This window comes from Carettochelys insculpta, chromosome 15, assembly GCF_033958435.1.
Source record: "Carettochelys insculpta isolate YL-2023 chromosome 15, ASM3395843v1, whole genome shotgun sequence".
Classification (NCBI taxonomy): Eukaryota; Metazoa; Chordata; order Testudines; family Carettochelyidae; genus Carettochelys; species Carettochelys insculpta.
Window position 1 is genome coordinate 31,618,041 of NC_134151.1, and position 25,583 is coordinate 31,643,623.

General features: G+C 48.1%; 1 protein-coding gene across 7 annotated transcripts in view; it reads right to left on the reverse strand.

Moving 5' to 3' along the window:
• Positions 1-2,449: 2,449 nt before the first annotated feature.
• Positions 2,450-25,583, reverse strand: part of FLT4 (fms related receptor tyrosine kinase 4) — a 114,572-nt gene continuing 91,438 nt past the window's right edge. For 5 of the 7 annotated variants that reach the window (XM_075009456.1, XM_075009452.1, XM_075009453.1 and 2 more), the window contains 12 exons: positions 24,411-24,524; positions 23,758-23,846; positions 22,555-22,702; positions 20,676-20,770; positions 19,377-19,499; positions 18,210-18,321; positions 17,057-17,156; positions 16,490-16,595; positions 14,306-14,445; positions 12,904-13,024; positions 10,820-10,905; positions 2,450-7,052 (listed from right to left, as the gene is read on the reverse strand). In XM_075009456.1, coding sequence (XP_074865557.1) covers positions 6,833-7,052; positions 10,820-10,905; positions 12,904-13,024; positions 14,306-14,445; positions 16,490-16,595; positions 17,057-17,156; positions 18,210-18,321; positions 19,377-19,499; positions 20,676-20,770; positions 22,555-22,702; positions 23,758-23,846; positions 24,411-24,524 — 1,454 coding nt within the window. In that variant the 3' untranslated portion in view covers positions 2,450-6,832. The remainder of the gene's footprint in view (positions 7,053-10,819; positions 10,906-12,903; positions 13,025-14,305; positions 14,446-16,489; positions 16,596-17,056; positions 17,157-18,209; positions 18,322-19,376; positions 19,500-20,675; positions 20,771-22,554; positions 22,703-23,757; positions 23,847-24,410; positions 24,525-25,583) is intronic. The other 2 variants (XM_075009455.1, XM_075009454.1) reach the window with 2 other exon arrangements.

Here is a 25,583-nt window from a genome sequence, read left to right on the forward strand (position 1 = left end):
CTTGGAGCCCAGCCTTGAAGCCAGCCATTGTTCACCAGCAGGCACCAGCAGCTGAGCAGCCAGGGCTCCAGCCACAGCTGCTGCTTGTCCCACCCAGCTGTGGATGGGGCTCATTACTGCAGCTGTTTGGACTGTTGGCCTCTGGTCAGAGGTGCTGGCATCCCTAGGCCTGGAACACTCCCCCGCAGTGCAAAATGGAAAGGGTGATTGGAGTCTCACTGTGACTTTTGCCAACCCACCCCGGAGCATCACTGGATTTGAAGGAAGCCATTCAGACATCCTTCTAACATGGAGGGGAATGTATGGCCTACAGGCCATCTCCAGACCCTGGCTTGCCTTGATCCAGCCTGTGAAGCTTGGGGCTCGTTGCCCGCCCCACTGCAGGGATGTGAACTGGGCTGGCACTCCAGCTGTGTCGGGGGTGCCATGGCTGGAGCAATAGCACCAGCTGTCTGCTGTGGCAGGGGGGAGCCACGAGCCTTCCGGCCCACCCAAGGCAAGCTGCTGATGGATCCGGCCCCTGGGCTCTGCCTGGCAAGGCAGAGATATCGGCTGTGGACACTGCAGGGAAGTCCTCCCTGTAGGCTTTGCCCCCTCCACTGGTAAGGTATTGTTGCTGTGCTTCCACTAAGCAGGCTGGAACAAGCGTAGAGCTTGGAAGGGAGGCCTCTAGGCCAGCTTTATTTCTTTGCCTCTTCTTTGCTCCCAGTGGTTGGGAATCACTGTGTGTGGGGGAGACTGCACCTACAGAGCATGGTGCTTCCCTGCAGTGCACAGAGCTGCATGGAGATACCTTCATGCCCCATCCCTGGAGCTGTGCCAGATAGGTGCCCCCACCCCTTGCCCATCTCCCACCCAGACCTTGCAGCCCCAGCCCGCTCCTGGACTCTCTCACTTGGACACAGCACTCTCAGCCTGCTTCCTGCAGCTCCTTCCTGCATACAGAACCCCTCATCCTGGCACCCCCCAACCCCAAACCTAGGGGAGGCCCTACAATATCTCCCTGGGTGGTACTTTCGGGGAGTATCTTTTTCCCTGCTTCTCACTTGGGCACCAGGTCAGCGAGGGTTGTTGTTTTGGTGCTTGTTTGTTTTGGTTCCCACCTGCGTATGGCCTTCAGCTGATTTTTCTGAGGCTCAGTGGTCCCTCATCCATAAAAGTGTAGCCTCTCCTGTTCACCAGCCCAGTGTGAGCTTATGCAGCCTAGGGGAAGCCTTGTGATTGCTTACACAACTGGGAGAGACTAGGCTGGAGTCTCCTTGGTGCGCACTGCATTATGTATTAATGTGCATATAGCTCACAGCTGACCCACTCAGAAAAATCACCAAGAACAGGCTTTATTGTGCAAAGGAACACAAAACAGGATCACGGGTCAGCAGCCCCCTGTTCTCCGCAGGCAGCCTGCACGCTGCTTCCAGCTCAGACTGCTGGGGGCAGACGACACATCCTGGCAGGAACTAGGAAGTTCTCCCAGAATGCCACAGTTTGTAGTCCACAACTTGTAGTTCCCAGGGCTGCTGCTGAAGAGCACTGGTCCTTGGGCTACACAAGGTTCTCCGCCCTTGCTTTAATGCACTGGTTCTCAGACTTCATTGCACCATGACCCCCTTCAGACAACAAATTTACTACAAAGCGTGGGGGTGGGGACCACAGCTTGAGCCTGCCTGAGCCCCGGCGCCCCAGAGAGGGAGGGCGAAGCGAAGACCCCATCAAGAAGGACCTGTAACCTGAGCCCTGCTACCCAGGGCTGAAGCTGAAACCAGAGTCCAGAGCCCTTCGGCCATGGGCAGTGGGGTTTGGGCTATGGCTACAGTTGCAGGTGGTGGGGCTCATGCTTTGGCTTCAGCCAGGGCCCCAGCAAGTCTGATGCCGGTCCTGGCAACCCCATTAAATTGGGGTTCGTTGCAACCCACGTTAACGTCTTGACCCACAGTTTGAGACCTGCTGTAAATCAGCTGGATAACAAGTGCAAGAGAGAGCCCATCAGAGGAGCAGCAGCATTAAAAAGAGTGAATTGGAATGGGTGTCTCATTTGGGTGGATGTTGGCTAGACAATAAAACATTAATTAAGCCTCAAGGTATCTGGCTGGTATTTTAAGGGTCTTGCTGAGTGAAGCTTAGTTTTCAGGTCACTGGTTCAGATAAACATACTTATCCAAAGTGTATCCGGCTATATCCAAGGATCTCATGAGAAAACAGTAATTTTCATCCTGGAAATGCCACAAGGACAGCTGTTTCCTGCCCCAAAGCAGGAAATGCAAGAGACACAAACTTGAAATAATAAAACCAAGATACGTTAATTGATCTGGGTTAGATTTCAAGCAAGGTGGGGATTCACGCTTGAGTTCTGAGTGAAGACCACAGTCATTGTAGGGGCCTAGGGAAGATCAGTATCACCGTAGCCAGCAAAACTATATAACTTTAGCATTGACAGAGAGCAGATGCCAGTTATTGCTTTATTAAATTTCACATTTAGATATTACAACAAAACTCTTAATGACAAAGTTTAACAAGTACTATAGGAGGTGGCGGGAGGGGGGGAAGCAGTGTTTTAACTGGTTTGATATATAACCATAAATTGTCAGAGACAAGGACACAAACTGGTTTTAAAAAACCCCACAAACACTCCCGGATAGCAGAGAGAGAAAACACACACACAAAATCCACTTACACTCACACAAACACATATCTATTCACACACAACCCCTACTATCCTATACGTAGCGAAGGCCACTTCACCGAAACATTCAATGCTGCTGTGGGAACAACTGGTACCAGTTTAAAATACTGGCATGTAAAGGAACCATTACTTCACATACCTGTATGCCAGCGGTTTTGACTGAGGGTGTGCCTATGTAAGAGCGGGCAGAGCTTATACGACACTGCTGTGTGTCAAACTCTTCATTTTCATGTGTTATCTGTAATAATGAATGAAGCGTAAAGAAACAGAACCAGCCATATGGTGGTCATTTTTATGGCATCAAACGTAAAGATTTAAGTCATTGCTAAACCTAACAGGTACAGAGTCTTTAAAGTAGAAGTTTTAAAAGTTGAAATTGTCTAATGCATTTGTGGAAGCTCAAATATTGCACCATGGGGCTTGTGTGTCAGAATGGAAAACGAAACAGATCAGCCTCATTTAATTGCTCAGTTTAAGATGCAGAATATTGAAACTGGCTGAAACGATGAAAATGTTGATTTTCTAAACTTTGTCAATTTTAGTAATCATGGGTGGTAGCAGGAACAGGAAAGAATGTCATTTTTACACTAAAACTACGAGAAGTCCTGTGGCACCTTATAGACTAACAGATTTTTTTGGAGCGTAAGCTTTTGTGGGAAGAGCTCCGCTTTGTCGGATGTACATAGTGGAGATTATTACACTATCGTTTTTATGCTACCATTTTAATCTTGATGGTGTGCGTTTAAATGACTGAACCCAAGTACCATACAACTGTGCACGGTTACACATTATAATGATACTATATCAGAAGGCGTGTCTGCAGACTAGATGGGTTTACTCATATTATGTGTCTGTTATTGATGTGTACCTGTTCTTGTAAATACAATAGGTTTTGATTCCCCCCCACCCTGCACCAAAGAAGGTACAAAATATAGGAAGCAAAGCAAACATTTGTTGGAGTTGTTTGATTGCAACATTAAAAATAAAATGTCATTCCAGCTCCATGGCTTGGAACTGCAGATAGTTTCACCCAGGCTGCCCTTAAATAATGGACTCTAGCACAATAACTTCCCTATATACTGATGCTCTTGTACACTTATAGGGACTGCCCACCTACTCTGTATTCTGAATACAGAAGCACAGACAGCAGTGTGGTTCATTGCTTGTGATGCAAAAAAGCCCAAGACACTGCTCTGAGACCTCATGTGAGGACCCTGTTAAATGTGTGGTTTGCCAGTACGTTTTCAAATGCTGGCTGGAGAAGGACTTGGGGCCTTTTTGTACAGTGGCATTTTATTTGTTGTTTTATTCATAAATATTTTTCTTAAACTTTTTTTGCAGCTGAAGTGTATTTCTGGGGGAAGTTTTCTTCCGTGGCACACAGAAATCTGGCACGTGTGATGAGTACAGTCAGGACCAAAAAAAAGGCTGGATATAAAGGATGCATCAGGAGAGTGGGCAAAATTCAGCTTGGGTTTATGATAGCTTCTTCCATGGGGAACGCAATACAGGATCAACCTTCCTTGTGCCAAGGGGCTATTGCAGCTGAAAAAGTGGGTGACAGTAGAGGATGTGGCCTAGGCACCTAGAAGATGCCCTGATTCAGGCTGGGTCTACACTAGGCAGGTAAGTCGATTGCAGCTATGGAATTCTAGCTATGGCAGCTGTGTAACAGACAGCTGTGTAGAACAGACTTATCTGTAGTCAACTTACCCAGTCATCTTCACAGAGGGAGGTCGATGGGAGAAATTATCCCTTCGATCACCCTTACTGCTCAGGAAATAGAGGAGTACAGGGGTTGACTGCTGACCCCAGGTAGTTCGATTTTGTGTGTCTCTACCAGGCACATGAAATTGAACTCCAGAGGATCGACACTGACTGGGTCAACCTTCCACATAGTCTAGGCGTACCCTCAGTGTCTCTTCCAACGGGGTCCGTCAGTAGGGTTCCTTCCTTGAGTCATGCCCACAACTTAAAGCTGCTCTAGTCACTGTGGGGTTAATTCCTACGGGGCACAGAGTGGATTAGCAGGCACAGGGAGGTAAGAGTCTGGGTGACTCTCCTCCAGCTCTCTGATGTGCACCTCATAACGATAATTCCACTGATACAAATGGGAAGAAAATTATTTTGATGGAAGAATTTTGTGCCGTGCAGACACTAGTACGTATTTTAAAAAGGAAACCACCTGCATTCCCATTCATCAAGTAAATGCACAGCCACACACATGTGCAGAGGAGAAATGCAATCAAACAGACAAGACACTGAGAGCCTCCATGATGTACAGCTCAGTGTGGGAAAGGTACAGACCATAGTGCCTGCTCTGTAAATGCACAAGACCCTCTTGTGAAGAGAAAATATAATCTGGAAAAATACATCTGATACAAAATAATTATAATAATAACAACCATAAAGTCAAAACGAAATCCTTAGTTCTTTACATAGAAGCCTGGCCTGCAAGCAGAATTCCTCTGGTACTGAGACGCCAAAGGTATAGGGAGCTTCTGTCTCTGAACAGGGTGTGGGGTGAGATGGAAAAGGGAAACTCAGCTGTTCAAATGAGCCTCTTCACCAAGATTTCACTGATACTTTTGTGAATGGGCTCTGTGGCAGGAAGGTTCCTCAGTGTAGGAACAGGAGGAATCTGAGAAAAAACAGGTAGGGAATGGCCAGGAACCAGAACAAAAATGTGTTCAGGTGGGCTGCATAGAAAATCCTGAGGGCTTCCACATGCCTGTGGTATCACACAAAACTGCCTCTGTAGAAACCAATATTTCTCGATCCCGCAACTAGGAAAGCCCATTGGAATGAAAGGCAGGTTTTCCAGGCTGGAGACACAGGCAAAGTGCAGGGATTGAAACTGAAGAGGAGTCTGTCTGAGGTGTGGTCTCCCCTTTGGAGATCCTGCTGGGGCAATGACTAAGTAGCTGCTGAAAGTGGATGCCAAGGTATATAAAGCTAATAGACTATGCAGATTAATGGCACTTACCAGACCCACAACACAGAATTTTCTCTTCTACTGCAGCAAACAAAGTGATGCAATTAAAAGGGACCTTATCTTCGTGCGCTGTAGCCTCCTTTGTTTGTTCAACCCTTGCAGCTTATTGCAAATAAAAATATCACACCCGACCACTTTGATCCTTTTCCTTTCATCCACCCCCCTTTTCCCTCTGTGTTTAGAAGCCAGCTGAATCTAACATGACTTTGTTTTGTGTATTTTCTCACTGACGCAGAGCTCTGAGGAGAGAAATGTTGGTTTACCTGCTGCCAGCACAGAGAGAATAAAACTCAACTTTTTTACAGGGTCTACAAATATTAGGGATATTTATCTATCTTTCTTGTGTGACTTTAGCTACTAGCTAGTAACTTTTTCAGGGCTTGTTGCTTTAAGATGGCAAAAATAATCCACCTGCTTAGATATAAAGACAGGCCTCCATTGCTAGGGATGCTAAGCGCTTGGGGATGATTCACAAAGGCATACTGGTGGGATGGGATAGAGTGGTTTTGTGGGGCTGGGAGTGCTTCTGTTCCTAGTAGGTTACACACATGTATTCTTCTGCATGCTTATGTTTACAGGGACTATCTGAATCCACTGGGATCTGCCCATCCACCAATCAGAAGGATCCGACTCTTGTTGCTGGTACCACTTCATAAGTCTCACCTTTGATTCCATCCCTCTCCTCAGCGGCAGCAGCGATGAAGACTAAGACGGGGCGACAGCGGGGTATGAAGGCTGCACATCAAGAAGAGTCTTGACTCAGCCAGATCTATTTATAGCTGACCTGAAATGGGGCTTATTGAGTGGAAACCTATCTGCTGAACAGAGGCTGGATGCAGAGAGGAGGTTGCAGTGTGCAGTACAGATTACCACTCACCAGTGGAATTAGTTGGTCTCACCCATACAACAAAACAAAACAAAACAAAACAAAACAAAACGTCCCAGTCGGTGATGTGCCCTCTCTGCCTGTGCGGATCAGGCGCTGCATCCTGAGTTGTTAGGCTGTAATTCCGAGGCTCCCGTTCTCCATCTGTTCGGTGAGGATTTCCTGCTGTGGTTTGCTCTGGGTTGGAGGGGAAGCTCCATATGGCAGTGGCAATGCGACGTGAAGAGTGGAAGATTGTGTCTCGGCAAGTTGTCTCGGCAGCTTGTTCTTGTTAATACTGCTCTGAAAAGAAGGACGTGTGGAGAGTGGAGGGACTGGCCCCTTCGCCAGGTGGGGTGTAGCTGCCATCCTCTGAGTGTTCTGACAGTTCCCCATATTCACTGTTGTAAAAAGTCTGGCCTCCAACCTGGGACTGATACAACGGTCGACACCTGCCTCGCAGGTCTGACTGTTCCACTGCCAGCTCTGCATTTCGACCGGGTCCTTTACTGCTGTTAGCAAAGAGAGATGCAGGGGATCAGTTCAGAACAGTGCTGGAGAAATCCAGCGCCTTTCAGCACCGGGGCCAACAGCCACTGAGGCCTCAGGGCAAGGTGGGAGGGGGAACTGCCTGTGTGCCCTGGAAGGGGCAGGGCTAAGTGCAAAAGAGGTGGGGCATGAGGGAGTCTGCTCTCAGCTCTACCAAGACTGTGGCTCTGTGCCCCCTCCTAGCCATGTGGAGTGATGGACTGGCCCTGCCGCAGCAGATCAAAGGGGCCTGGCACTCAGGATGCTGCACTGTGGTGGCCAGAGCTCTGGGTCCCTGTGTTACTGCCCCACCTTGTCCCCCCACTCCTGCCCCCATTGGCAGGGCTGCCTCTCAGCGAGGCTTCCCAGCAGCAGAAAGAACTCTGGTAAAGAACTGCTAAAGCACAGGTGCAAGGCAGGCTTTCAGGGGGCACCCTGCAGGCTAAAAAGCAGCCAGCAAGCTAACAGCCAGCGTGCTGATGCCTCTCCCTCTCACATCCCGGGCACCCACCACCCTGACTTACAGCACACTCAGGCTCCTGGCCTGAGGCCTGAGGCTCAGTCCAGAGACTGGACGGGTGGGCACGTGTTAGAGCTTCCGCCACAGCAGAGGTATGGAGGATTGTATGGTTGTCCATCAATGCTCACAGAATTGGGGCTGGGGCGTGGGAGGGGTGAGAACTCTGGCTGGGGTCGGGGGGGGGGCTTTGGGCTGGAGATGAGGTGTTAGGGATACAGGAGGGGGATCTGGGGTGGGACTGAAAGGTTCAGAGGGTGTGAGGGGCTCTGGGCTGGGGCAAGAGCTGGAGTCTGGGGCATGTATGAGGGCTCTGGCTGGGGCTCTTGGGTGGGGTTGGGGTGAAGGGACTTGGGTGTAAGAGGATGCTGGGACTGAGGAGTTCAGAGGGCAGGAGGAGAACCGGGGCTTGAGCAGGGAATTGGGGCACAGGACAAGGTTGGGATGCAGGCTCCAGTTTGCTCTGATCTCCTCAACCAGCTCCTGGAAGCAGTGGTATGTCTCCACTCCAGCTGGCTTCTACATGGAGGCATGGTCATGTGGCTCTGTGTGCTGCCCTGTCCGCAGGCCCCGCCCCTGTAGCTTCCATTGGCTGCGGTCCCCATCCATGGGACCTTGGCAAAACCCTGGGATACCCTGCCACAGCAGGCAGACCCACACCCAGCACACCCATTCCTGCATCCAGTTCCCTACGGTAGTGTTCTCAAAGCGTGGTACATAACCCACTGGTGGTACTCAAAGGGATTTCAAGGAGTCCCTGGCAGAAAATAAATTACTAAAATCAGGAGATAGGCACTGGGACGTCCCTGGGAGGGGGTTACACCGATAAGGCCGAAGTCCCGAAAGGGGTACCTGAATGTTTTAAGTTCGGGAAACACTGCCCTACAGTATTATCTGCTTATAATATGACCAGAAAACCTATTGTTGATACCAATGTTATGTAAGCGCAGCAAATCTTGTGCCAAGTATGACACATGGCTAGAAAGGGTAAAACATCCTGCGAGCTAACTGACCTGGTCTCCGCTTGGAGAGAAGAAAATGTAAATTGTAATTAAGGCCATTTAATGCTGGAGCTTTGAAATGTAAACCTGTGAGTGTTCACTTATATATCGTGTTAGATGGCAGCCATGTAAAAAACAGACAGTTCCTCTCTGTTACTCCAGCTGTTGATCAGAAGACTAAAGGGAAGATTAACATTTAAATGAATCTTGGGTGAAATAATTTCATTGTGTATCTATCTCTTTAAAGTTTGCGATAAACTGTTTCATGGAAAATAGTCTGAGAGAGGTAGTCTTGTCAGTCTGCAGCTTCACAAAACAAAACAAAACAAAAGTCCTCTGGCACCTTAAAGACGAACAATATTATTTATTAGGCCATGAGCCTTCGTGGGACAGACCCACTGCTTCAGATCTGCAGAATACTGATAACTGAGAGCAAGCGAATTTCAAAACAATTTCTTTTTTGCTTAATGGAAAAAGTTACCTTATGGGAAACAGACAGTTACATCAACAGACTATTGTTCACCCAGCACTGTGTGTTCAAGAAGCTGCTGGGAAATGGTAAAGAAGATCATTGGGTCCTGATCCTGACGTCTCAGATCTGCTTAAGATTTCATAAAAGGGGAGCTTAAATCATGACTGAGATCCTAGTCCTGGGGTCAACAACCCGCTGGCACAGGTGCCAAGAATGGCACACAAACCAATTTTCATCGGCACATGGGGCGGAAGCTCAGTCCTACCCTTCTTTCCCCATACAGCTGGGAGCTTGCTCAAAGCCAGGCTGCCTCTGGATTAACAAAAGACCAGCTAATGCTACCATCAGCCACCTCAATGGAAAAGCTCTGTATCTGAATTTGTTTATTAATGAAAGTGTTGTAAATAGGACTATTAGTGATTTTAAAAAGTATCCCTGGCACTCGGCCTGTAAAGAGGTCAAAAGGTCAAATTTTGGCATTCCACCTCAGAAAGACCCCTGTCCTAGGCCTAAACTGGCTAAATGCTGAATATCACATTGGATATTGGACTATAACCTCTGCACTAAATTGTGAAAGAACGGCTTGCAACAACAAAGCTCACCGTCTCGACCGTGCATCTGACCTTAGAACTGTGCCCATGCCTATATGTCTATTGATATTTTAGCCCGGGGTGGGCAATGGAGGCCACACACAAATAAGAAGCAAAAAAACCCCAAGCCCCCAACCTTCACTGTCCTGGCCCCAAGTGAGAAGGAAGAAATAAAAAAAATGCTCACAGATGTGGCCCTCACTTGAGAAGTAGGAAGAAAAGACACTGACTTGGGTCCTCCTAAACGCCTGTACTGGGGGCGGGGGCGGGGGTGGGGGTGGGGGTGGAGGTGGAGGGGGTGGGTTGGTGCCGAGACTCAGGGCTTGCTGGATTAACTCCTCTGGCGGGTCCAGGTCTACCAGATTATGTGGCCCCCCCAGGTTCTGGGGCAGGGCCAAAAATGAGGAGTTCAGTGTATGGAATGGGGCTGCCAGGGAGCATTTGGGGATTGGGAGTAAAGGGTCTAGGCAGGATGGTGGTAGGGTACAGGAGCAGAGTGGTGAAGCAGGGTCTGGGTGGGAGGGGATGCAAGAGTGAGTTGCAGGTGGGGTGTCTGGGAGGGAGGGTGCAGGAGCAGAGAGAGGTTGGAGGTGCAGGGTCCGGGAGGGAGGGAGGGTGCAGGTGGGCTGGGGGTGGCAGTGCAGGGTCTGGGAGGGAGGGAGGGTGCAGGTGGGCTGGGGGTGGCAGTGCAGGGTCTGGGAGAGAGGGAGGGTGCACGTGGGCTGGGGGTGGCAGTGCAGGGTCTGGGAGGGAGGGAGGGTGCAGGTGGGCTGGGGGTGGCAGTGCAGGGTCTGGGAGGGAGGGAGGGTGCAGGTGGGCTGGGGGTGGCAGTGCAGGGTCTGGGAGGGAGGGTGCAGGTGGGCATTAGTCCTCTGCCTTAGGACTGCGGTTTGAGCTAAAGAAGAGGTGCTGTTTTTATTTAACAACCACTTGCACAGGTTGATTCGCTACGGCAGCAGTTTATACATTTCCTTCAGCTGACTCTGCCCAGCTATGCCATGCAAAAGCACAAGACAAACGAAGCCTTTACGGGAGAGGGCTCTAAGAACGCTGCCTCCTGGAGCAGATTCTATAGGCAGGTAACGGCAGATATATCAATTCTCTCTGTGCATTTCGCTTCTGGGTAGCCTACAGCACAAGAGCTCTCCTGAAGAGTGAGTTAAGGAGTTACCTGAATCCACCTTCTTTTCTGTGTCTGTTTTCTATCCTCTCAAATTCCTCAGAGGCCAGGACCATCCCACTGTCTGTCTGACTGTCCTGGGAGGAAACAAGGAAGCAACATGTGTTTTGGGTACCATCCCATCAAGGAGTCCATTCACTCACCCTGGCACCACAGCTACGTCTACACGTGCAGCCAACATCGAAATAGCTTATTTCGATTTTGCGACATCGAAATAGGCTATTTCGATGAATAACGTCTACACGTCCTCCAGGGCCGGTAACGTCGATGTTCAACTTCGACGTTGCTGAGCCCAACATCGAAATAGGCGCAGCGAGGGAACGTCTACACGTCAAAGTAGCACACATTGAAATAGGGATGCCAGGCACAGCTGCAGACAGGGTCACAGGGCGGACTCAACAGCAAGCCGCTCCCTTAAAGGGCCCCTCCCAGACACAGTTGCACTAAACAACACAAGATACACAGAGCTGACAACTGGTTGCAGACCCTGTGCCTGCAGCATAGATCCCCAGCTGCCGCAGAAGCAGCCAGAAGCCCTGGGCTAAGGGCTGCTGCCCACGGTGACCATAGAGCCCCGCAGGGGCTGGAGAGAGAGCATCTCTCAACCCCCCAGCTGATGGCCGCCATGGAGGACCCAGCAATTTCGATGTTGCGGGACGCGGATCGTCTACACGGTCCCTACTTCGACGTTGAACGTCGAAGTAGGGCGCTATTCCTATCTCCTCATGAGGTTAGCGACTTCGACGTCTCGCCGCCTAACGTCGAAGTTGGTGCCGCTACTTCGAAGTAGCGTGCACGTGTAGACGCAGCTCACATGTCCCAACTCAATCGTTCATCTAGTCAAATACAGAAGGTAGCCGGGAAGCAGAGGTGGCCGGTGCAGGGATTCCAGAGGAGTCATGGGTCATGTGGCCCTGCCCCACCCCTCCCGGACTCTGTTTCCCCACCCACCCCTCCTCCCTCCCATCCCAGCTCCGCCCATGCCCTGCCCTCGCCCCACCCCTGCTCTGCCCCACCCGACTCTTCCCATGGAAGCACCATTTTTGATGAGTGCAGGAGCAATCCCGCCTCAACTGGAGCACCATGGCCCCACTTCTTCGGGGAGAGGCAGGGGTGATGCAGGCGGGGCGCATGTGACTCCTTGTGCTCCCCTCACACATAGCCTCATCTGGGAAGAGTGAGAGAGTAACCTGCGAGGCAATGTTATCGACAAGTGCCATGATTTCACCAGGGGCCCACTTTTCAAAAGCAGCCTCCTAAAAATGCAAATGCAGAGGTGCGTGTGGCTGCATGAGAAGCCGCTGGCATTTGTTCCGGGCTTGTCAAAACTAGACCATTCTGGAGCTTGGGAGGTAATTTTTACCATCGCGGGAGAATGGGATTGTCTTGTTCGGGGAAACCCAGAAGAGATCCCACCTCATGTTACTGGATGATACAGTCAGGGAATTTCCAGCTGTTGTACAATGCAGACCAGGGATTGCTGAAGTCAGCAATTGCCGGCACAGGCTCCAAGAGTAGCATGTGAGATGGTTTTTATCAGTGCGCAAGGCGGGAGCTCAGCCCCACCCCTCCTCCGCCATGCAGCTGGGAGCTTGTGGATTAACAAAAGACCAACTGATGCCACCAACCACCACTTGAATGGTAAAGCTCTGCATCTCCATTTACGTAGTAATTAAGTTATCGTAAGTAGGACTATTAGTGAGTTTAAAAAGTATCACCAGCACTCGGACCCATACAAAGAGGTCCAAAGGTCAAATTTTGGCCCTCCGCCTTGGAAAGGTTGCTGACCCCTGGCTTGGCCCAAGGTTATTAGCATATGACTGCTGTCCCACTGGCCTCATTTTGAAAACCTGGGGAGGGTAAAGAGCCTAATCCTCTCTAGATCTTGCTGGCAGATCTAATTTACTTGGTCCACACTCAGATCATACAGAGATGGGCAATACAGAAAATTCTCACATGCAGTGTTGTGGGAAGTATTTTAAATGTGAGGGTGCTGAGCTGTGCCCCCCACTCCGCCGCCAAACTTTCTTGCACCCTCGTTCCTCCCTGCTCATTTCCACCCAGACTCTACTTACCGGGTGTGCTTTATACATTGTGTGTGTCATGGGAAACTCTTCAAATGTCTTTATTCTGGACGGACACCTTATTTGATTCCCTCCAGTCAAACAACCGGGGAACGACACACAGTTATAGTATCTGGCAAGAGAAGCATACAGCACACAGTAAATGGAATAAGCCAGTATCGGGATTGGTGCGCCTCAACAGGTCATTTGCCCTATGCTGCCCTTTCTACACAGAGCTGAATCTGGGGAGTGGGCAAATGTACTGGGGCTGGAGGGATTTATATGTCTCAGGATTCCGGTGTTGGGAGGTGGGCTCCCACTCTTTCATGTGTGGAGTGGAATATTGTGTCCACTGCCCCTCCTGCACAGACAAGCACACTCTAGTGAGGGTGGCAGCAAGACAGACTTTCCAATCTAGCCCCAGTCCAACAAAGGTTCCCACCCACCCACCCAGTGATGCTATTTACCCCTGAGAGCAGCAGAAGTAGGTTGCAGTGCTTAGAAGCAGAGGTAGCTGCTGATAGATTGTTGTGGGGGTCAAAGTGAGAGGGACAGAACCAGTTTCTCTGAATGGAGAAGTGAGAATAGCCTTGGCACGTAGGATATCCTCATGTCCCAACATTAAGATTGTGGAACTGCCCCCAAAGAAAGAGATGCAGGCCCATCACCTGAGTTATTTAGAAATGGATAAAATAAAGTGCAGCTGGGGCCAAACTTCATTGGAAGAGAGAGAGAGTAAATCGGCTAACATAGGGATGCACAAAGTGTGGGGGGTGAGGGCGTGAAATTTTGTAGGGGTGGGACTGCAGCACCATTGGCTGCTGGGTCTCAGGCTCATCCACCTCATTAAAAATGTTGCTATATGTTACTCTTTTGATGTCTGTGTATTCACGTTGATATACCGATTACTAAAGCTTTTACATTCCACAGACTTATATTCTTACACGTGCCGAAAGGTTTTTGTTTTTCGTACAAACATAACCGAAACTTCCATTGGTTTGGATGACGTTAGACAGGTTTGGAGGGCCCTGCTAACTGCAGGGACAGAAAGCATGTCCCCACGTAAAACGTTTGCTTCCCCTGGTCTAAGAGGTCTCTTCCCTTGATAACATACAGGAGGTCCCTGAAATTTGTAGCTATGGTCTTGGAAGGGTGACTGCACTGCTAGTGTCTCTGGAGGTGGGTGGAGGAGGCAGATCATATGATATCATATCATCAAGACCGAAGTGAGCAGGAACAAAACCCAGATGAAACATTTCTAAGTGCTGGAGCCAGACCTGCCTAGAATGCAACTGCCCAACCTAGCGCTACTGAGATCTTAGACGTTCCAAAAACCATCCTCAGACAACTAGACGCTCTGCTTGGCTCTCTTATTTCCTCTCACAGTGTTTCCCAGAAGACAGCAGGAACTCACCTTGCTGCCAAACTGTGACAGCGTAGCCTCATGTCAAATTCCTCTTCATCAGAGTTCTGCTGGGCAGAGGAAGGCACTTGGGAGAAGCCGTCATCTTCGGAGCTCTGAGAATCGTTCAGTGGGATGTAATCCTTCCCCTCCTGAAGGGAAGGAAAATGAAAGTGCTCACAGAGAGAAGAGGACTCCGCGAACAAGAGAGAACTTATACATCAGCAGGCAAATCAATTGCAGACACACAATTCTAGTTACAGAAATTGCGTAGCTGGAATCAACTTATCTGCAATCGACTTACCTGGCTGTCTTCACAGAGACAGGTTGACAAAAGAAACTCTCCCATTGTTCTCCCTTACTACTCGCAATATCGAGGAGTACAGGGCTTGCCTGTCGTCTCCTGATAGTTTGATTTCACACATCTCCACCAGGCATGCAAAATCAAACTCCGGAAGATTGACCCTGACTGGTTTAATCTTCCACGTAGTTTAGATGTACCCATAGAAACCATCAGTAATGGGAAGGAGTGTTACTACTGTCTGCTGTGTTCTTGTAGCCCTATTGGTCCCAACCTATTAGAGAGACAAGGTGGGGGAAGTAATATCTTGTATGAGACCAAATACTGGTGAGAAAAACAAGCTCAGTGCAAGCTTGAAAGAAGAGAAGTTGGTCCAATAAAACATTTTAACAAACCCACTTTGTTTCTTTAATGTCCTGGGACCAACACACAGCTACAAGTGCACTGCATAAAATGGAAATGTTCCTTCTCTCAATTACCTCAGCTGCCTTGTCTCTCTGTTACCATTTATCTCCTTTCCTTTTCTGGAACAAAACTACCCTCCGGAGATTTCTGTACTTTGAGTGCTGTGAGGCAAGTGTGTATGTGTGCACAGGTGTGTACAATGTGTGGTGATGTGTGTGTGACAGGGTAGGGGGAATAGTTAGAGGAAATAGATGGGGAAAGAAAATAACTCTAGTTCTGTAACTTGACAATGCATTCAGGTCCTTAGGGTTTCCTCTCTTCAGGTGATCCTAGCATTCATGGGTGACAACCTGCTGATCTCCATCCCAAGGCTCTCTGTAAGCCACTTATCTGCCTTTGGGCTGTACTGTAAGTACTGTACAGAACAAACCTTACATCAGGCGCTGCCTGGGGTATAGTACCTCCCTCTAACCGTATTATCAACCACTGAGCAGCACCTGCAATTCGGTGCACATCACACACCAATCACGGGATATACCAACAAAACGTCAGCCTTCCAAACGCACACAGCTGCAGACAGGACGTGTTTGCTTTAGAACACAGTGGCAAGAAGGCTAATTGTTGTTACAATTGAGAAAGCCGATCATATCTGAGCACCCAGCTATCTTCACCCATCACTGCATGCAAAGCAGAAGTTGAAACCACAGTGGTGTGCTCATGCCATGTAAAAGTGCTGGTAAGCTTCTGGGTAACAGTACCACATTAAGGTCAATTTGCAGGGCACTGTTTGCACGTTTCTGTAAAAGAATAACTGTTTCACTCAAGAACAACAAGAAATCCTGTGGCACCTTATAGACAAACAGATATTTTGGAGCGTGAGCTTTCGTGGGCAAAGACCCACTTCGTCAGCGGGTCTTTGCCCACAAAAGCTTACGCTACAAAATATCTGTTCGTCTATAAGGTGCCACAGGACTTCTTATTGTTCTCGAAGATACAGACTAACATGGCTACCTCTCTGATATATGTTTCACTCAAATGGCCATGGCATCCAGACTTAGAGAGTTTCAAAAATTCCTGGTGTATGTTAGTTGTGCCTGACAGAGGCAGTTTGGATCAGTTTAAAAAACACAGAGTTATAATTTACAGAGAAAGATAAAAATACTAAAGAGACAGCAGAGAAATAATGAGCAGGATCTGTCCCATAGCTAAATAATGATGATAGGTGTGCTGCCGTAAAGTATGCATTTTACAAGATGAAACTTAACTACATACGTTGGCTGGTGTAAACGAGAGTTTCTCCAATGGTGTTGTGCCGATTTGCACCAGCACAGGCTCTGACCCCCTGCTATGTCTCTCCCTGCACACACCTGTCAGAGGTGGGCATAGCAGGCCAGTGAGCTGGCCAGCAGCAAAGGGAAGAAAGTGCTGTTTGAAGAAACCAAGCTCAGTGCAGTTTGATGCTAGCTGATGACAATGCCTGAGAACCTCACCTGTTGGACATTTTCCTGAAGGAGGTCCCCCAGTATCTCCACAAGGTCTGAGAATGTTGGTCTCTCCTTGGGGTCCCCATGCCAGCAGCTCAGCATTATACGATAACTGCCAAGAGGAAACAAGATGTGCTTTTCATACAGTTCATCCTTCTCCATCAAGCTGCTACTCCCGATCAAGCGCAAGGACTTTTGTGACCCCCCCCACCCCATCCTCCATGTCGCAGGAGACTGTAATTCCCCATGTCCCTGTGTGGTCCTCCCACAGCACCTTCTCAATTGGGTTACCTTGCACAGAAGGGATTTTAAAGCAGAATTATTTTAAATTGCTCTGAAACATCCCCATGCTTCTTGTGATTACTCTTACTTGTTTCAGACTCCTTCCTGGACACTTGGTAACTGGGTAATATGTGGCTGGCCTTGCCCACCGTACACTGTTTGAAACACAGAGGCTATCCATCCCACCTGGGGACCTTTCCCCTGGCCTCCTTGGCTCTGGGATTTTTTGTTATGCTTTGTTTTGTATAGTACTTTCTTAGTTGGAGTTTGGGCCTGAAATCTCCCACTCACATTTCTGCAGTGGCGTATTCTGGAGCTCTCATTCTGGTACCATCTTTCAGCCTTTGGCAGAACTCCTCATTGATCTGCACTCCAGGGTAAGGGGAAGCACCTGGAGAAAAATCCCAGGATGGTCAGGAGGTTGGAAAATGAAATCCAAGGGACAACAGCCAAACTTCCTCCCCCTCCTCCTCCGTTTCCTCTCAAACCACTGAGAGACCTGTTCACTATTCTGTTTCATTCCCATTCATGAAACTGATCTTCCTTCTCACGCAGAAACCTCCTTAGAGGGAGGCTATCTTCCTACCTCTAGGCTTCCCTGCCACCTTCATCTCACACTGGGAATCTCTGGCCTGCCCTCTGCCCCACACTGGCAGGAGGAATTATTTTCTTCCTGCTTCTCTCCGAGAAAGACCAAGCCTTCGAGGATCAACCAGTCCAAAAACACCACCATTGCACTGGGAGGGGATGACCTGGAAGATGTGGAGCAATTCACCAAATTGGGGAGTATTATGGGCAGAGATGGAGGAGCAGACAGGATATCAATGCCAGAATAGGGAATGCAACAGCTGCATTCAAGACCTCTTCGTCCCTTACGGAGATCACAAATAATACCTGTGAAGACGAAACTGCAGATCTTCAACACAAATGTGAAGAGCATGCTCTTGTATGGATGTGAGACCTGGCGTACGTACTAAAAAGCCTTCAAATCACAAGCTACAGACATTCATAAGCAGATGCCTGAGGTACATCCTTTACATCAAATGGCAAGACTTAGTCACAGATGAGGAGCTTTGGATCACAGCAGGACAAGAACCAATGGATGTTAAAATCAAGAGAAAAAAAGTGGGGATGGCTGGGCCACACTCAGAAAACCATCATCCAGCACAGTCTGTCAAACTCTCAAATGGAACCCACAAGAAAAACGCAAAAGACGATGACCTTGGACGTCATGGAGAAGAGCTACTGAGACTGAAGGACAACAACTGGGGTACTCCTGGAGCAGCTAGAAGTTTTGTCCTGAGACAGAGTGAAGTGGAGGATACTTTTAGATGACCTATACTACACCCGGAGTACAAGGGATTAAGTCAAGTAAGTCAAGTCTCCCTCTGACATATTGAAGAAAAGAACATTTTACCTCCTCCTCTTCCTCCTCCTCACCTACCTAATGAAAATATCTCCCACAGGAGGACTCCAAAGGACCAGACATCACTCTGGGTGGTATAGACTTTGTCAAAGATGCTTTCTGGAGCCATCCACTTCAGAGGAAGGCGAGCCTATGGGAGAGAAACATGCTCTTGAAATTCAATCGTCATCACAGCCTGAACATAAGAATGGCCATACTGGGCCAGACCTATGGTCTGTCTAGCTCAGTATTCTGTGTCTTCAAACAGTGGCCAATGCCACATGCCCCAGAAGGAATGAACAGAACAAATGTCACCAATTCCTAAGCCTTGAAAAGCAGAGGGTAGTGACACCATCCCTGCCGATCCTGGCCAATGGCTATTGATGAACCTATCCTCCTTGAAATTATCTAGTTCTTTTTTGAACCCTGGTAAAATCCTGGCTTTCTCAACATCCTCTGGTGAGGAGTTCCACAGGTTGACTGTACACTGTGTGAAGAAATACTTCCTTTTGCTTGTTTTAAACCTGCTGCCTATTAATTAAATTTGGTGACCCCCTAATTCTTGTGTTATGGGAACAAGTAAATAACTTTTCCTTATTTACTTTCTCTATACCAGTCATGATTTTATAGAGGTCTATCATATTCACCCTTTAGTCATCTCTTTTCTGGAATAAAACTATAGATACCAACAGGAAAATAACCAGAACCAAGACAGACATCTCACAAATGTTCTTTCCTGGACCATTTTTCAAACAGATAAGGAAGCAAATGTGCAGTTGGGCAGTTCTTCAGGCAAACCAAAGGAAACACTGAGGGCTGGTAGATACAGAAGGTGGGTTAGGGACAAACAGGTAGGGAGGAGAAGAGGAAGAAGGATAGTTAAGAAGCTAAGAGAGGAGAGATAAGGTTAGCCTGATGGGCAGAAGGGATAAGGATTGATGGCTGGGAAAGGCAGAGAGATGTACACAAATCTGCCCTTTTCTGTTGAGAATTTATCAGCGATTACAGCAATATACGCTCAGAAAAGTAAATGTCACATTCCTGGCAGAAGCCAGTAATGGATCAGTCTAAATATTCTCAGGTTGCAGGTGGCGTTAGACCACTTGCTCATTCCTGTTTCCCTGGTCTTTTCCTGCACATACCTGCCACAAGGTGGTTTTAGTTTCAGTCCTAATCCAGATGTTCGTTAGCCGAGACTATACTTACACTTCCCTTCCTGACATAGTCCGGATCCTTGTAGATGTCCCGGGCCAACCCAAAGTCACAGATCTTCACCACATTGTTCTCAGACAGCAAAATGTTGCGAGCTGCCAGATCTCTGTGGATGCACTAAGGGGGGGAAAAAAAGGCAAAATCACAAAGTGTGGGATTTGTGAGGGATTAGAGGGGGAAGAGGAGGAAACTGAAGTGCCACCTGTTGAGCTCCCTTGTAGCAAAGGAAGTAGGAACCTAGCCCTTTGAAGTTCAGAGCTACACTAGCCTTCCACTTCCTGAGATCTGGGGTCAAGTCCCACTAGTTCACAAAGAATAAATAGTAACAATCACAAATAACTGCTTCATGCTGCTGAGGGTGCTGGAAACAATGAGAAAAGTCAACAATGAAAAATGATGAGAATTGGTACCTTTAAGTCATTCATTTAGAAAGAGGCTAATGTTAAAAAATTGAAAGAAAGTTTGGGTCCACCCACACCGAGACTCAAGAGGTCTGAGTTCTGTTTTCACCTCTGCTGCAGGCTTCCTATGAGATTACACACACCCCTCCTAGGACTGGAAGGGACCTCATCCAGTGCAGTCCTCTGATCTCTTGGCAGGACCAAGCACTGCCCCTGACATCTATTTGCCCCAGTCCCTGAATGGCCTCCTCAAGGACTGAACTTGGAACCCTGGGTTTAGCAGGCCAATGTGAAAACCACTGAGCTATTAATAGCTCAAGCTCTCTAATCCCCCACCTGTAAAATGGGAACAAGAATAGTGTCCTACCCCACAAGGGTGTCATGGGGATAAGTTCATACCACCCTCCTTGCTGTTTTACAAAGGGGGCACTGAGACACAGAGATTAATTATATGTGAATGTATACCTAATACCCACACAGGCATTCAGCAACAATTATGGTGGACACCATACATTGTAAACTCTTTTATATCCGGCAGCCCTGGGACCATGAGGTTGCTAGATATTCAAATATTCTGGATAATAGAGCGGTATACCCAGCAATGCATAACACAAAAGAAAACCAAGATTAGATGTTAAGAAACAAACATAAATGTATGCAGAGTACTTTATTTACCAACACCACTAGCATTGTACACTGCAAACGTATATTGTATTTGCTGTATTTATTTGTATTTACTTTCACTATACTGTACTTATGGAAAACATAACTAAAATTTACTTATGGTTAAAATGCCAGTTATCTGAGAGCGCCAGATGATAGAATGCCAGATATAAAAGAGTTGACTGTAAGATTATGCCTAGAAAGATGTCAGGTAATAAGGTGAGCTCACCTTTCTGGATGCCAGGAACTCCATCCCACGTGCTACCTGGAAGCTATAGCAGATTAGGTCTTCCATAGTCAATGGACTTTGCCACAAATCATCTACTGTCCAGAGAGGAAAGAAAAATTGTTATATCATCCAGCTAGTGGAATTTGTCCCCTGCCTGCCTCCTACAACAAGATTAGCATCTAGGCAAACTAACTGAGCATCTGATGAAGTGAGTCTGTGCTCACGAAAGTTCATGCTCAAAACTTTTCTGTTAGTCTATAAGGTGCCACAGGACCCTTCGTTGCTGCTAGGCAAACTAAGAGGAAGTTTAATGGAGCCTGGTTCCTAAAAATACCAGACCCACAGTAGAGTTTTCCTGTGGCCATTGTAGGTGGTAGAACATTCACTCAAGGAATCTCTGAAAGTATTAGGAAGAAAATTCCCACAGCTAATACTCTTCAGTTAGGACGATTGCAGAGAAATCGCAGAGCTACATGGTGTTTACCAGTCACAGAAGTAGGCAAGTGGAGGGTGCTTCCAGATGGACCCTATTCACCACTATTAATATTCATTATCTGTGTTGTGGTAGAGACTAAAGGCTCTGAGATATCAGAGACCATTGCCCTAGTCCAGGTGTGTGTAGAGTTGAGGGGGAGGGCAGGGGTGTGTGAAGTTTCACAAGGCAAGTTGCAGCACAATTGGCTGTTGAGTCTCAGCTCCTCCTTTTCATTAAAAATGTTGCTATATGTTACTGTTTTTACAGCTGTGTATTCACACTGATACACCAATTAAAAAAGCATTGACATTCTACAGACTTATTGCCTTACTCAAGCGGAAAGTTTTTTTTTCCATATGAACATAAGCAAAATCGCCAGCAGTTTGGATGACATTGGACAGGTTGGCGCTGGGGAGGAGAGGTGGCTGCTAAATGCACGGCTAAAAAGTGGGCCTGATGTAAAAAGTTTGCTCAACTCTGTCATAGTCCCTTAGCTCCTGTTGTTCAACGTGCTCGCCACTAGCCACAGGAGGCTAGTTGGCTGGTTGAGTGTCGCTAGTTGTCTTGAACTATAAATATATTTTCCAAATAATGTGGGTAAAGTTTTAGTGGCTGCTGCTTCAGAACTGATTTGACACCCCAGCCCTGGATACCACACACCCAGTAAGTGAGCAGCTGGTACTGACCCCAAAGAATTTATAGTCTAAGTTTATTGTGAGAGACAACAGATGGATTCAAGAGATGGATGGGTGGAACGACAAGACAACAGCAAAGTGATTTGATTAATTAATGGTCTGCCTCAGCATCAAAGGAGAATCAAGGGTCTCCCTTTATCTGTCCTCGTACAAAGAGGAAGATGCATTTCTTACATCACATGGGGAGAGGAATTCGCTGCATAGCCCCAGAAAAGTGACTAGTTTTCTATGTGACTTAGAGCCCTCAGCTTGAAAACTGAGTGAAAATGGCTACTCGGAAGATTGGGGTTTTACCTGCACCTTCTCCAAAAACTTGCTCTGTACCCTAGAGCAAAGCATTTAACTCTCTGTCTCTCGGGTCCGCCATCTGCAAAGCGGGGTGATATTGACTCGCCTCTGTGAAGCTATCTGAGGCTCCAGATGAAAAGTTCTTTGTAAAACTAAGGATTGCTACCAGTTATGAACTGCTAGTGTTCTGCATAGGCAATACCAGTCTTCATCATACTGGCTTATGTGACGCAGGGATCGCGTAATATCCCCATTCCAACTTCATGTAAATCAATTTCATGAATAGTCTATTTGTCCCGGAGAGTTTGAATTCCCTACGCATTGGCAGACGCCTTAATTATCCAATGTTAGTTAAACCTGGCACTAGTTTAAAATAATGGGGTGGAGTGAGGAGCTGCTGGTGAAGATTGGGACTCGTTACCTTCCTGTATGGGCTGTGCCGTCTGGCTCTTGTTCATCAGAAGCCTGTTGAAGATTGTGCTGTCGCTGGTGCCAGAGCGACTCCTTCTGTCTGCTCTCACTGCTTCTACTATGGACTGGACCTGCATGCGCAGTCTGGGTGATTTCTCCTGGGAAGCAGGCCAGGCCAAAAAGGTAAGCATGGGACACATCCTCTCACCACTGCAGTGGGAATTCAGTGCATGCACTTATTACATCTTTGGCTCCCCAACTCGGGTCCACCAAGGCATATGCGCTGACAGTGTCAGTGCTCTGGGGCCAGAGCACCCACGGTGTCATCCTCTTCTCTCCGGCCCCTGCCCGGTGCACTGGCAGCCCCAGGCTTACCAGCTCCTTCCCCTCCCTCCCTGTGCTTCTGGAGCACCGTGAGTCGGCTGATTCACAGCATTCACGCTCTGAGAGGGAAGGGGAGGAGCAGAGACAGGGCACATTCAGGATGGAAGTGGGGAAAAGGTGGGCAGGGAACGGGGAGGAGCAGGGACAGAGCTGATTCAGGGAGGAGGTGGAAGGGATGGAGTAGGGGTGGGCCTGGAGCAGAGTGGAGAGTCCAGCACACCCTGGCAAGATGATAAGTCAGTGCCTGTGCATCAATGGATCCCAGTGTTGTCCTAGAACAGGGGTCAGCAACTCCCGGCACGAGTGCCAAGAGCGGCATGCTAGTCAATTTTCATCAGCACGCGAGGGGGGAGCTCAGCCCCACCCTCGTCCCCCATGCAGCCAGGTGCTCACTCAAAGCCAGGATGCCTGTGCATTAGTAAAAGAGCAGCTAGTGCTACCAACCACCACCTAAACAGTAAAGCTCTGCACGTTCCTCCATGTGTTAATGAAGCTGTTGTAAGTAGGACTATTAGTGACTTTAAAAAGTACCTCCGGCACTCAGAGTGTACACAGAGGTGAAAAGGTCAAATTTCAGCACTCCGCCTTGGAAAGCTTGCTGACCCCTGGCCTGGAAGCACCAACCTCCCACTGGGCAGAAAAACATTTATTCTCTGCATTCACACATCAGACACACAATTATGTGGAACTGACATGTTTCTAGGCACACAATGTGTTTCTGTCTTATTGTCTGGGTTAAGCGCTTTCCAAGCCATATATACATTGTTCTTCCTTCACGAACCATGGGAAAGGACCTTTAAGATGCCGCCAGATGAAGGAGGCTACTTACCCTGTAAGGACTAAACCCTTCCCGTTTGGTCCGCAGGTAGTTGGAGAGGTTTCCGTATTTACAGAACTCAACAATAACCATGAGCGGACCTGGGAGAGAAGAAACGAAGGAGTCCCTGAGGCAGAGTGAAGGACTTGGGGTTAAAACCTATCTTGATTAATACAGTGTGTAATCCCATTGTGCTCAGGAGAGGCACAATCACACATACACACACACATAAAATCAGCTGAATCCATACATTAACACACACCCACACAGTCACTCACAGGCCCACAGATGGGGGATGGGCAAAAAGGACAGTTGCCCCTGGGCGTGGCATTTCAAAGGGGTCTGGAGCTCCGGGCACTTTTGAGGTGCTATGGCAGTGCTGGTCCAGCTGTGAAGGCGTGTGGGGAGCCCAGCGCTGTGAGCTGGGCTGCTTTGAGAGCTGACTGCTCTTGGCTCCACCCCTTTCACTCTTGACTCCGCCCCTTTCAGGGCACCGATCCAGGCCCCTGTCCCACCATGCTCAGGGGCCCTCAGCGGCTCTCGGTGCTGCTGGTCACACACACAGCAGAGGAAATGGCAGAGCGAGGCAGAGGGAATGATGCCCCATATAGAGGCGAGAGTGTTTCACTCCATAGCTAGCTGCCTTGAGGATCCTGGATATGTACCATTGGGCTTGGTGCAGGCACCCAGCAGGTTAACGACATTGAGGTGATTTCCAATGTGGATGAGGATCTTCAGCTCTGACATCAGCGCTTTGTGCTCACTGGCAGTAGCCCCCTCTGGAAACAAATAAACCAAATTATGTTTCCCCCTTAATTACAGCCTGTTCCTTTGCTCTTCTTTTCACTGAGGCCTCATTGTCAATAGCCCTGAACCCATGTCAGCGTGATCCAAAATGGAGTTAACACAGTTCTTGTTGACATGGTTACGGCACTAGTTAGACGTGGCTTTAGGACTGTTAAATATGAGCTCATAAAGTGATTACCCCAGTCCTTTAGAACCACTGTACAACGGCAGAGTGAGTCGGACTATTATTGTAGAATGCCTGAAGTAAAAGGGACCACAGATCGGGCTGCCAGCAGTAGTTGGAAGTGGTTTATGCCCAGAGAATAAAGTCCCCAGCTTTGTTCAAGCCCAGAAGTTCATTTTCTAGTCCATTTACTATTCTATACCCCCAAAGGTACTCTCTGAACAGCTCATTTTACATGATATGTCCCCCCAGAACACATGCACAGCATATGGCATTGCTTCTAGGTCGACATTTAGGCAGCGGGATACTTTGTTATTGTTCCATGACTCAATCTCACTCACACATTGTAACTTCCTTTATTGGGAGCATTTTCGCTGTTATGTCTCTCCCTCTTAATCTCACCATCTCTGAGGTTTGCAACTTTTGGCCGTTTCATGATGGAGGTTTCCATAACTTGAGTGGGAGCAACTCCTTCTTAAACTAAACCTGTCAGGCCTCAAAATCAGAAAACAGCAGCGCTTAAAGGGAATCTGCAAAACTTCTGGAAAAACGTATTCACTAGGAGTTGTGCTTGTAAACGAGGTTCTGCAATTGCTCCCACGGATTTTCCATGTGCATCCATATGCACAAATGGGCACTGAGATAAATAGTTCTTGGTTGCCATGCAAATGCTCCTCTATCTGTGTGTTTGCCCCTCTTGCATACAGGTCAGGTACGTGCCTGGTAACCAATGTATGCAAACAAAAGTGATGTTTTGTAACCAAATGAGCAACATGCAGAATAAGGGTGTCATCTTAGGGTATATCTACACAGCAGCCTTATTCTGAAATAATCTATTCTGGAAGGCTGTGTCTGCTAATGAGGCAGT